Raw genomic sequence first — 13,329 nt, 5'->3', positions numbered from 1 at the left:
ACTCTAGTTCTCTGCTTCTAAACATTTATTACTTCTTTTCCCCGGTCAGCCTTGCTCTACGTCTTGGTAATTACTTACTAGTTACATGTCAGTAGAGATTTTGGGATAATTATATGCATTCTGTTATTCTATTCTCAATTGTATCTTTGTCAAGTCTGTTTTCCTCTTTACTTACTGTCTCAAATTATTATATTAGGCTGGTTCCTGCATGAAGAATTGACCTGGACTGCACTATGCACCTTCACTTTGATTCTATTTCTCACCACATCCCTGATTTTGGTCCTTCCCTCTTGTTGGAATTTTCTTAGCCTGAATCTGAAAAGTTTCTTCCAACAGCTGTCAGGAGATAGAGGAACAAATATTTGGACAGATTATGGAAAAATGTGAGAACAACAGAATGAATGTCATAGAATCAGAGTTGTGTTGGGTGATTTTGATTTCCCTTATATTGTCTGGCAATCTCTTAGCATCAGGGGCTTGGGTGAGGAGAATTGTTATGTGCATTCAGGAGGGTTTCTTGAAGCAATATCTAAATAGTCCTACTAGAGAAGGGCCATACTAGACCTGGAATTGGGGAATAAGTCCAGCCAGTTGAATGAAATTTTAGTTGGGAGCATTTCAGGAACAATGGCCATAATGCCATAAGTTTTAAGTTACTTACAGAGAAGGATAAGAGTTGTCCTTGGGTGAAAGTACTAAACTGGTGGAAGACTAATCGTGACAATATTAGGCAGCAACAAGGGAATGTATGTTGTTGCAACTGTATTGACCTTTAGTTAGGCCACATTTGAAATATTTCATGCAGTTTTGATTGGCACACTACTAGAAGGATGTGGAGGCTTTGGAACGGGTACAGAAAAGGTTTACAAGTATCACAGGATATTTGGAAAGATGTCTATCTGATTGGAGATCTGTGACCAGTGGTGTTCTGCACATTCACCAATGATTTGGAGGAGAATGTAAGTGGTCTGATCAGTTAGTGGAGAACACAAAGGTTTGGGAAGCAACTTTTTCAGAAAAGTTTTATTCTGTGCATGGACTATTACTTATTTTTTTATTTGAATTTAATTTCCTCCTTGATCCAAATTACACTTTTATTAAGTTCCCAGTAGGTTAAGGTCACAAGCCCCTTGTTTGATGTCATCTAAAAACTTAACTACTTGTTTTGTGACTGATTTGGAGGTATTGGTGTTGGACTGGGGTGTACAAAGTTAAAAATCACAACACCAGGTTCTCGTCCAACAGGTTAAATTGGAAGCACTAGCTTTCGGAGCACTGCTCCTTCAAGTGTTGTGTGATTTTTAACTTTGTACACCTCAGTCCAACACCGGCAGCACTCTGAAAGCTAGTGCTTCCAATTAAACCTGTTGGACTATAACCTAATGTTGTGTGATTTTTAACTTTGTTTTGTGATTGTAATTCTAGATTCGATGTGACTGAGAACAACACACTGAATTTCTCGAACAGCTGTTAAGAATCTAGTGAAATATAATCAAGTCATTAAGTTTAAAAAAAAAATCACAGCATCAACTCTATTACTCTGATGCTTAAAACTTTCACCACACACCAGTTTGGAAGAATTGACCCTAGACTAGAAGACTATGTATTCTCATATTTATGGAGGACAATGACCTTCACTTTATATGAAAACATTTACCTCCTATCTATGGAGACAGGAGTGAGCCATTGTAAATTTAACACATAGAAGTATCTATTCTCTTCATTATGTAAAACAAAGGCAATTTCTTGAAGTATGCAGGGCATTTGATTTTTTTTATGTGTGACCACACATGTGAACTAAGGTAAATTGAACAATATGCTTGTTGTCTGGCACAGAAACTTTCAGATTCCAGCACAAAGTGGCTTGTTATTTAATGCAATGCCTCCCAAACCTTTTTCTACTGTAACTAACCACCCCCCCACCTAGGAGGCTTGAAAATATTTGTGAGAATTGGGAAAGCAGGGACAGAGAAGGGAAGATGGGGCTGTGAGGATAGGAACATGTTAGAAGAGGAGCATGGCTGCTGTAACTGAGTTGGCACTCTGCTGAGGCCATTTTTGCCTCCTAGTTCCTGCAGTTAGCTCAGTTGGCTGGTTTGCAATGCAGAGTGATGCTGGCAGTGGGGGTTCAATTTCTGCACTGACTGTAGTTATCATGTGGAATTCTCCTTCTCAACCTCTCCCCTTATCTGAGGTGAGGACCCTCAGGTTAAGCCAACACCAGTTGTCTCTACCTCTGTCTAATGAGAGAGCAGCTGTAGGGTCTAGTAAGACTGTCAGAGCTTGCCTTTTTTATTTTACGTAGCCCAGGACCCTTTTTGGATCCTGCCTTCTACTTGAGAAATGCTGGCTTAGAGGAAACCTTGCATGGGAACCTAATTGTTTTAATTTTCTTGTTTTCCATCGAGAGTTGATGTTGACCAATTGAGTAACAGGCAAGGCACAAGCGATTAGATCCCATAATGATTTTGGTTTAGTTTTGGGATCATTGGTTCTGCAGGACATCAGCAATCACAACTCTTGAGCAAAGATAAGTAATTAGCCAGATTTCTGTTTCATGGTCAACATCACTGACTGTGGAAAGAAATAGGTGTAGTTTCAGGAGAAAGGCAAGAGCAGGCTTTAGCGTATCTTGGTGACCAGTCAGTTAACACTCAGCCTCAGATCATACATGTACCACATGCTGGAGGTGAGTGAAGAACTAAATAACACTGGTGAGCCCAGCAGCCCTCAGGACTCCTCCACTAAAGGAGTCAACTGGAAGGGGATGAGTGGATGGAGAAACTGAATTTTCACTGGCCAATGGCTTTTTAGGATTCGAATATTTACTCTATTGTTTACAACTTCCTTTTGAATGTTTATAATATTCTTACATTGTTTCTTTTTGCAAACTCCAACTAAAAGCCTGAAAGGAGAAAGGTGAACAATACTAAAGAGATTTACACTTCCGTTCCTTACCTGAAAGCTCTTGCCCATAAGCGAAAGCAATTAAGAGAGTACAGCAGATCCACAACATGCTGTTTTTGAACAGGTCTCCCCTCAGCTGAAGTATAATCACACCTATATACCACCTTTATAGTGGCTTCAATGATTCATTAATGAGGGGCGGTGGGGAATAGCTTTTGAGACTGGTTGACCAGGCATAAGGGGCAGGTGATATTCAATTGCATACATTTCAATAGAAAACGATACTTGATTTCAAATACTTGGTCATTTGTGTTCTCAGTGCTGAACAGGTGCTAATTATTTTTCAATGCATTCTTTTCAGGGCTCTCAAATGAGCTGTAATTTGTTGTTACAGGAAAAAAGAAATGAAAGAAATATCTTCAACATTCCAAGCCCTAGGGAGAGAGGTTTATATTACAAGATAGATGGTCATGATTTGGCAATGTCGCTTTTGGACTGGGGTACACAAAGTTAAAAATCAGACAACACCAGGTTATAGTCCAACAGGTTTATTTGGAAGCACTAGCTTTTGGAGTGCAGCTCCTTTATCAGGTGGTTGAAGGAGCAGCACTCAGAAAGCTGGTGCTTCCAAATAAACTGGTTGGACTATAACCTGGTATTGTGTGATTTTTAACAAGATACATGGTGTCCATGAAGATAAAAGTCAATATACCATTTTGGACAGCTCTTAGCTGAAAGTAATGTAACCATTTTGCTAGGGAGATAGTGATGAAGTTGGGAACTTCCAAGTACATAGATGGAGTTAATATTAAATCTTCATAACAGAAAAAAATGCTCCACTTTCCTCTTCAGCTTTAAATGGTGAATTCAGAATCACATTTATTGAGTGGTGATTTTCCTATTTCCATAGATTCGCATCTTATTATTATCCTGACTCGACTCATTTTTACACCACTTTCAATTCTCCTCTACTTTCCCAAGCAATTAGATAGCACCATGAATGTCTGGACGTGAACGGCAGAGAGTTTGCCTGATAACTGCAGCTCGCTGCATGCTTGACTTTTCTTTGAACGAACTCTGTCCTCACCACAAATGTTCCTGCATGCTCCATGTGCACCAGCCCCATCTAACCCATCAAGTTGGCACCAGTGATGCACCACTTCACCAAGTCATCACACGTCCTCTTGCTCCAACTGCCACGCCATCTCATCCCTTCAGGATTGGTACTGGAGCTCAGGGACACCTTTATCCCACATGCCTCTGCCAAATTACTTTGTATTGGATTACAAGGGCTTTTTGCCCGAAACATCGATTTCGAAGCTCCTCGGATGCTGCCTGAACTGCTGTGCTCTTCCAGCACCACTAATCCAGAATCTGGTTTCCAGCATCTGCAGTCATTGTTTTTACCAAATTACTTTGTATACAGCGACCAAAGTACATTTCATACATTTACACAGGATGCATGTTATGGATCTTAGCTTCATTTCTAATTGCTCATTCACTTTGAATGTGTACAGTTCTGTCAAAGAATCATATTGGATTTGAAATGTTAAATTTGTTTCTCTCTCTGCAGGTACTGCCAAATCTGCTGAGTTTCTCGAGTATCTCTTTTAGTTCAGATTTCCACCATGCACAGTACTTTGTTTCATATATTTTGATAAGGTTAGATACTTCAGTGTTCCTCATTGAAGCATGACATTGACTTTGTTGTGAAACCACCATATCACACTATGACAACAGGTAAAATGAAGCTTTATAGTGATGTGAATGTTCAGGAGTATCATTCATGAAATGGTATTCTTTTCCTGACATTCCCCACAGGTTATCTGATTGATTGTCCATCTGACATGGGCATTGGAGAGGGTAGAGTCCTTGTAGCATTGCTTCTAATATCAAGATAATGTTGAAAAGAAGCAATTGCAATGTTGTCAGCATGCCAAGCAACAAAGTAGCCTCCATCAGCTGTCTTACAGCCACCAAAGGAAGATCCTCAAAGAGATGGAGAGAATATTGCAACTCTGTATCCACAGGCCTCACTGACATGATGTACAGCTCTCAGAATAACAGATTAATGATGTCCTGCCTCAACATTACTGAACTGTTTCATCTGCTGGAGCAGGAGTTGCACTCTGAAGGACTGTTTAGCAGAGCTATCCAGTCAATGCCACAGCTGCCCTGCTTATGCCAGTGGCTTGTTAAAGGCAGCAGCTGGTGACCCACGTGATACCTTTCAAATCTCAACTAATGAATGCCCCAGGGTGTAACTTGTAATGTAAGGTGTGTGCTTTATGTATATTTTCATATTTATTTTTGACTGGATTTTTGAATTTGCACTAGTGGCATATGAGTTTTCTCTGTGTCTGAAGGGGTTTAATGATTAACTTATAGGTATTCCTAAAGTCACAACAAATTATTTAAAAATACTCTGGATTGAACTTTATATTTCTTTGTCTAAGTGTCAGTTGCATTGAGATTATTGGAGGGCTTATCACTGTAAAGCATTTTCTCATCTTATCTTACCAAGCTTACCTCACAATCTATGTATCATCCCTCACAACAGTGCCCTCTCACTTGAAACTAGCCTCATCATACCACACACCTTTCTTGATACAATTCTCCACTGCTGGATATCCTATCTGTCATCAGCAGCCTGGGTCACTGACACCATCTTTAAGAAGTTGTTGTGCACCCATGCAAGGTGATGTAAGTGGAGGAGCTTTGTGCAGGCCTGGCCCTAGCACAAACACAACCTATTATAATTCATTCCAACATTGCCTCATTAAAGAACAAGAACTTGGCTGCAGTCATCAATATGGTTCAAGGATCACTGAAATCTGAGACTATCTGCAGGGAAGGAGCCAGTTGCTTGTGAGAGATGAGTGATGCCAGTCACTCTTAGAAAGTCTGAAGAGACTGTTCATCCCTCAAATATATGCAACTTTATTAGGTGCGACCATGATAAAGTCACTCGAGCTGTCATTTTAAGAGAGAAAGGGCAAAAGTGTATAAGATTATTTGCAATTATATGTCACCTGTGCACCTTTTCACCCCTCACTAAATTTTTTTCTTCCTTCCATCCATATCCCATGGGGTGGAGGGAGCCTGTCTTGCTGGTCTGGTGGTGTTGGCTGCTTATCCTGAAAGGACTAGGGTCTAAAGTGGGAAAACTGATGGAGGACATTATATGGGATACGATAAATACATAGAGAGAAAAAAAATATACTAGACTGTTGTGGTGCCACTTGGCAGGTTGGTTAGCAAATTAGAAATGTTTGGGATGGATGGTTCCTTGCAGGATGATTAGAGGTTGGCTAAAAGATAGGAAACAGAGGGCAGGTATTGATGGACATTTGGCGGGAGTGTGGTGCTGAAAAGCACAGCTGGTCAGGCAGCATCCGAGGAGCAGGAGAGTCGACATTTCGAGCATAAGCTCTTTGTCAGGAATTAGGCCCATTCCTGATGAAGAGCTTCAGCCCAAATCGTCAACTCTCCTGCTCCTTGGATGCTGCCTCACCGGCTGTGCTTTTCCAGCACTACACTCTCGACTCTAATCTCCAGCGTCTGCAGACCTCATTTGTTTCCCATCGATGGGCATTTCTCAAGTTGGAGATGAATTGGAAGTGGTGTCTTCAAGAATTGATGTTGGGACAGTTGTTTTTTCTGATTTATATCAGCGATTTGGAGATGGGTGTTGAGGGCAAAATCTTTAAATTTGTGGATGATACTAAGCAAGTAAGAATAGTGAATTGTAAGAATGATGTTGAACAACTTTAGAAGGACATTGACAAGTTGGCCAAATAGGCAGATATCTAGGAGATGAAATTCAGTGCAAAGGAATATAAGATAATACATTTTGGTGGAAGAAACAAGGAGAGACAATACTGGCTCAATGGTACAGCTTTGAGGGGAGTAGAGTAGCAGAGGGACCTCAGAGTTCAAGTACGTGATTCTCTGAATGTGGCCAGGCAAGTTAAAACACTTGTTCAGGAGACTTGTACCATCCTTGCCTTGTATGTAACTCACCTGCCAAGTGGTACTACAGCCGATCTACAACTGGGTAAGGTGAAAAGCAGTAACTTGCATGGAGTGAGGTGCAAAGAAGTAGTTGAATTGAGAGGATTAAAGGATTGCAGAAATACAGGAGTGAAATTTGCGCAATTGAAATACCTGATACATTAACTGGATTGAATTACATTTGAAAAGTCGTTGTAAGCCATATTGACTGGGGATCATGGCTTTCACTCAAAAAAAAAACACTTGCACTAAAAATGGGAATCTAAGATAATATATGATTCAGTCCTGAGGAGTTACCTTGTTAGAGATGTCATTTTTCAGAGGTGATGTTCGATGTGCCACCGTGGGCGGCACGGTGGCACAGTGGTTAGCACTGCTGCCTCACAGCGCCTGAGACCCGGGTTCAATTCCCGACTCAGGCGACTGACTGTGTGGAGTTTGCACGTTCTCCCCGTGTCTGCGTGGGTTTCCTCCGGGTGCTCCGGTTTCCTCCCACAGTCCAAAGATGTGCAGGTCAGGTGAATTGGCCATGCTAAATTGCCCGTAGTGTTAGGTAATGGGTAAATGTAGGGGTATGGGTGGGTTGCGCTTCGGCGGGGCGGTGTGGACTTGTTGGGCTGAAGGGCCTGTTTCCACACTGTAAGTAATCTAATCTAATCTAAAGTCCCAAGTGCTCTCTCAGTTAGATGCAGAAAGTTGATGACACTATTTGAAACAAGGGCAGAGAGGTTCTTCTACTATCAGTTCCTGCTTTTATTCCCTACTCAGCTTTGCTAAAAAAAAATCAATTACTTCATTGCTTTATGGAACAAAATTTCCCCATATTCACAATGTGGTTGGATTTCTGATGCACTTCATTGGCTGTGAAATGCTTTGCTCTGTTCCAAATATGTCAATGATACAATTTAAATTTAAATTCTTTCCTCCTTAACTCATACTGTGCATACTTATCCAATAGTTCTTAACAGCCTTTCAATGTGTGAGTAAATGTGGGAGATTGGGAGATAACATTAAAGAGAAGGGACTGAAGCATGAAGACGTAATTAATTAAATTGAATGGATTAGAGGATTGTAGAAATACAAAAGTGAAATTTGAGGAACTGGAATATTTGAGACACATCCAGATTGAATTGTTGCTTTAATCCCTTGATTTTTATCTAATGGCTTTTATTTGCCTCTGTCTCTGTTAACTAGGAATTAGCACTCCTCTCCATAACTCATCTGGTACAAAGTCCTGCATCATTATTTATTCATGTACTTACTGATTTACATTGTCTCTTGATTTTGAACGCTTCAAATTTAAAATTCTTATTCTTGTACATAAATTCTTTGACTGTTTCATTTGTATTCCTTCCTATTTGTATTATTTCCTAAACAGCACCAAAACTTCCCAATCCTGAACATTTTTATTCTGCTAATTGGTGTTTCCTCTTTTTCAATGGTTTCCAACTATTTCGGTCATGTATCTCTAATCAGATTTACCAATGATTTATATATTTCTACAAGCTATTACTTTTTCAACAACCTCTCTGATGACTCTATGTACTATAAATTGCTATAACTACACAATTCAGATTTTAAAAAATCACCATGGATAAATGTTTAAGTAACATTACTGTGATAAATGAGATCACTTCTTAGAGTGAAAAAGTTTAAATTTGGTAGAAATGGGTGACAATCTCAGTTGCAAACATGTTTCAACACATATGCGGTGACAATACTTTGAATTGATTCCAGTGAGTGGACTGTTTAATTAGTTAACCTAATTATACATTTATCAATGTGTTTGTATATTTTAATAATTTTGGCATCAGTTGCTAATCCATTTTAGACTTCAAGCTAATTCACAACACATGAAATAACTAAATTCTTTTCACAGAGTCATAGAGTCATACAGCATGGAGACAGACCTTTGATCCAACATGTCTGCGCTGACCAGACATCCCAGTCTGACCAAGTGCCATTTGCCAGCACTTGGCCCATATTCCTCTAAACCTTTCTATTCACAATCCCATCCAGATGTCTTTTAAATGTCATAAAGTCATAGAGATGTACAGCATGGAAACAGACCCTTTGGTCCAACCCGTCCATGCCGACCAGATATCCCAACCCAATCTAGCCCCACCTGCCAGCACCCGGCCCATATCCCTCCAAACCCTTCCTATTCATATACCCATACAAATGTCTCTTAAATGTTGCAATTGTACCAGCCTCCACCACTTCCTCTGGTACTCATTCCATACACGTACCACCCTCTGTTTGAAAAAGTTGCCCCTTAGGTCTCTTTTATATCTTCCTCTCTCACCCCAAACCTTTGCCCTTTAGTTCTGGACTCCCTGACCCCAGGGAAAAGACTTTGTCTATTTACAATCCACGCCCCTCATAATTTTGTAAACCTCTATAAGGTCACCCCTCAGCCTCCGTAGCTCCAGGGAAAACAACCCCAGCCTGTACATCCTCTCCCTATAGCTCAAATCTTCAAACCTCAGCAACATCCTTGTAAATCTTTTCTGAATCCTTTCAAATTTCACAACATCTTTCCGATAGGAAGGAGACCAGAATTGCATACAACATTTCAACACTGGCCTAACCAATGTGATTGTACCAGCCTCCACCATGTCCTCTGGCAGCTTGTTCCATACATGCATCACCCTCTGTGTGAAAGATTTGCCCCTCAGGTCCCTTTTAAATCTTTCCACTTTCACTTTAAACCTATGCCCTCTAGTTTTGAACTCTGAGTAAAAGACTTTGGCTATTCGCCCTGTCCATGCCCCTCATGATTTTATAAACCTCTATAAGGTCACCCCTCAGTCTCCAACGTTCCATGGAAAACAGGCCCAGCCTATTCCACCTCTCTCTATAGCTCAAACCTGGCAACATCCTTGTAAATCTTTTCTGCAGTGTCTGAAGTTTACAACATCTTTCCTATAGAAAGGCTCAAGAATTGTACGCAGTGTTCTAAAAGTGGCCTCATTGATGTCCTGTACAGCTGCAACTTTTTTACTCAGTATTCTGACCAATGAAAGCAAGTGTGTCAAACACCTTCTTCACCACCCTGTCTAGCTGTGACTCCACTTTCAGGGAGCCATGCACCTGCACCCCTAGGTCTCTTAGTTTGGAAACACTCCCAGGCCCTACCATTGACAGTGTAAGTCCTGCTCTGATTTGCCGTACCAAAATGCAACACCTCATGTTTATCGAAATTACATTCCAACTGCTTCTCTTCGGCCCATTAGCCCACCTGATCAAGATCTGAGATTCTGAGATAACCTTCTGAGATAACCTTCTTCACTGTCCACTCCACCACCTATTTTAGTATCATCTGCAAACTTACTAACCACGTCTCCTACATTCACATCCAAATCATCTATCTAAATGAAAAAAGCAATATGTAGCAGAATAAAAAAAATCTTGGAGGCTGAAGTACTTAGAAAGGACAAAACAGAAGGATCACCTCCTTCTTCCACTAACTCTCTTAATCATCCAACCTGCCAACACTCAAGTTACATGAAGTTGGCTAGTTTTATATGCTGGAGGAGAAAGTGAGGGCTACAGATGCTGGAGATCAGAGCTGAAAATGTGTTGCTGGAAAAACGCAGAAGGTCAGGCAGCATCCAAGGAACAGGAGAATCAATGTTTCGGGCATAAGCCCTTCTTCAGGAATGTTTTATATGCTCCTAACATAAAAGGTCTATCTGATCCAATTACAGAGGAACTGGTTTCAGCTGCTTCTTTAATTAATTAAGTCCATCTATTCTTCCAGTGCACACCTTGTTAATTCTCTGCTTAAGGCTCAGAACTTTAGAAATTCGCCTATAGATTTCATGTTAAATGCCAAATAATTGAAATCACAAACAAAATTAAAATTCTATGAAATTAGTACGTAGCCATCATTTAGTACGTGTGAAATGCCTGAGCAAACAATCTGTAGGGACTGTCAGAAAGGTAACATAATTTTATTGAAGGTATTGTTGAGTGCCCACATCCCACACACAAAGAACCTCCAAAAGGACCTCTGAGGTATGTCACCTTATCCAAATGCATGATGTGGAACCAACGTTTTCATTTTGCTTTGAGGAGCAGGATTCAGTCAATAGCCAAGAGCAGCCTCATCTCAAAAGAAGACTCCTGTTCACATGACAGCCCATATCCTTGCATACTTAGAAAACAGTTCTCGAATGTGGAGCTGTGAAATGTTATCTTCAACTCCTAGCTATAGAATGTGCTTGTGGAATATGAGCCCAGGTATCGCCTTTAAGTGCTTGATTAAATGTGCTTAGCTAACATGGCAAGGAGCCAATTTAGCATACCTTCTAGGGTTTCAAATTCTAATAGTTTACTTGCACCCTGAATACAAAAAACACGACACAGTAACTCAGTCCCCAGTTTGTACATGGTGCCAGCTTGCTTAGTCATTGCACAATTGTATTTCAATCCAATTTCTGGAAAAGCTCAGCAGAACTGGCAGCATCTGTGGAGATTTAATGCTTTGGGTTGAGTGGCCTTTCCTCAGAACTCAGAAAAGCGAGATTCCAACATTATTTCAGTGTTATGATGTACAGGTTCCACCTGGGATGCACAAAGCCTCCCAACTCCATTTCCTCCACACCCCTCACCCTAAACTGCTCCCCCTCCAATCTTCATATTCCCTTTTATGTTGATATCTTTGTAGCCATGATGACCTTACAGCATTCCCTCATTTCAGGCAATCCCTTTTAAGATAGCTTAAAATGTCCCCACTTCACCATTAAAGCCCATGATTTTATCAATACCTATTCCCTTGTTGAGCCAATACCCTTCCTTTATAGAGGCAAGATTTACTGCAACTTGTGTGAATATCCACAAGTGAAACTCCCTAGCCACACCTGTTATGAGATTCCATCCTTTAATCTCTAGTTGCCCTTTCACTATCATGACTTCTTGAGCAACCCAGGACAACGAAGTCCATCCCCAGATTGAGGTTCCCCCTTTCCCCAGGACTCAGGACTCAGCTGCCAAATCCCCAATAAGTTCCCTGATATTTAATGACTAGACACCCTGGACTTGTTTTTAAAATGTATTTATTTTGTGGGAAGTGATCATCACTAGTAAGCCAACATTTATTCTCTGCCCCTAGCTGCCTTTGAGAAGGTGGTGATGAGCTGTCTTCTTGAACCACTGCAGTTCGCCTGCTGTGGGTTGACTCACAATGCTATTAGGGAAGGAATTCCAGGATTTTGACCCAGTGTCAGTGAGGAAATGATGATATATTCCCAAGTCAGTATGGTGAGTGGCTTTGAGGGGAATGTGAAGGTGGTGGTGCTCCCATATAATGGCTACCCTTGTTCTTCCAGATGGAAGTGGTTGTGGGTTTGGACTATGCTGTCTATGGATCTTTGATGAGTTTCTGCAGTGCATCTTGTAGATAGTACAGACTGCTGCTATTGAGGTGATGGAGGGAGTGGATTCTTGTGGATGTGGTGCCAAATCAAGTGGACCGCTTTGTTTTGAATGGTCTCAAGCTTCTTGAGTGTTATTGAAGCTGCACTCATCTAGGCAAGTGGGGAGTATTCCATCATATTCCTGAATTGTGCTTTGTAGATGGTGGAGAGGCTTTGGGGAGTCAGGAGGTGAGTTACTCACCGCAGTATTCTTAATCTCTGACCTGCTATTGTAGCCACTGCCTGGCATTTGTGTGGCATAAATGTTACTTGCTACTTGTCAGACCAAGCCTGGACATTGTCCAGATCTCATTGCATTTGGACATGGAATGCTTCAGTATCTGAGGCGTCATGAATGGTGCTGAACATTGTGCAATCATCGGCGAACATTCCCACTTCTGACCATATGATGTAGGGAATGTTATTGATGAAGCAGCTAAAGATGGTTGGACCTAGGACACTATGCTGAAGTGTCCAGGAATGGAGTTGACTGACCTCCAACAACAACGACCATCTTCCTATATGTCAGGTATGGCTCTAATCACTGGAGAGTTTGCTCCCAGATTCCCATTGATTCCAGTTTTGCCAGGGCTTTGTCATGCCAGATTTAGTCGAACACAGTCTTGATGTCAAGGGCTGTCACTCTCACCTCATCTTTGGAATTCAGTTCCTTTGTCCAAGGCTTTAATGAGATCAGGAGCTGAATGGCCTTGGCAGAGCCAAACTGGACATCACTGAGCAGGTTTTGATGGGTAGGTGCTGCTTGATAGCACTGTTCATGACACCTTCCATCACTTTACTGATGATCAAGAGTACCCTTGATTGGGCAGTAATTGGCTGTGTTGGATTTAGTAACCCTTTGGCCCACGATGTTGTGCCAAGATTTAATCCTAATGTAAAATATAGCAACTTAACCTACACACCCCTCAACTCTGCTATCCTGTGCATGTCCAGCAGTTGCTTAAATATCCCCAATGACTCTGCTTCC

At 41.1% G+C, this 13,329-nt stretch overlaps 1 protein-coding gene across 4 annotated transcripts in view; it reads right to left on the bottom strand.

Annotated features, from left to right (window-relative positions):
- LOC122556039 (mucin-4-like) overlaps positions 1 to 3,037 on the bottom strand; it is a 113,295-nt gene extending 110,258 nt beyond the window's left edge. For all 4 annotated transcript variants that reach the window (XM_043702426.1, XM_043702427.1, XM_043702428.1 and 1 more), the window contains exon 1: positions 2,959 to 3,037. In XM_043702426.1, the coding sequence (XP_043558361.1) occupies positions 2,959 to 3,016 (58 nt within the window). In that variant the 5' untranslated portion in view covers positions 3,017 to 3,037. The remainder of the gene's footprint in view (positions 1 to 2,958) is intronic.
- Positions 3,038 to 13,329: the final 10,292 nt, after the last annotated feature.

This window comes from Chiloscyllium plagiosum, chromosome 13, assembly GCF_004010195.1.
Source record: "Chiloscyllium plagiosum isolate BGI_BamShark_2017 chromosome 13, ASM401019v2, whole genome shotgun sequence".
Taxonomy (NCBI): Eukaryota; Metazoa; Chordata; class Chondrichthyes; order Orectolobiformes; family Hemiscylliidae; genus Chiloscyllium; species Chiloscyllium plagiosum.
Note: the sequence above shows the minus strand (reverse complement) of the source record. Positions and strands in the feature narration are given on the sequence as shown.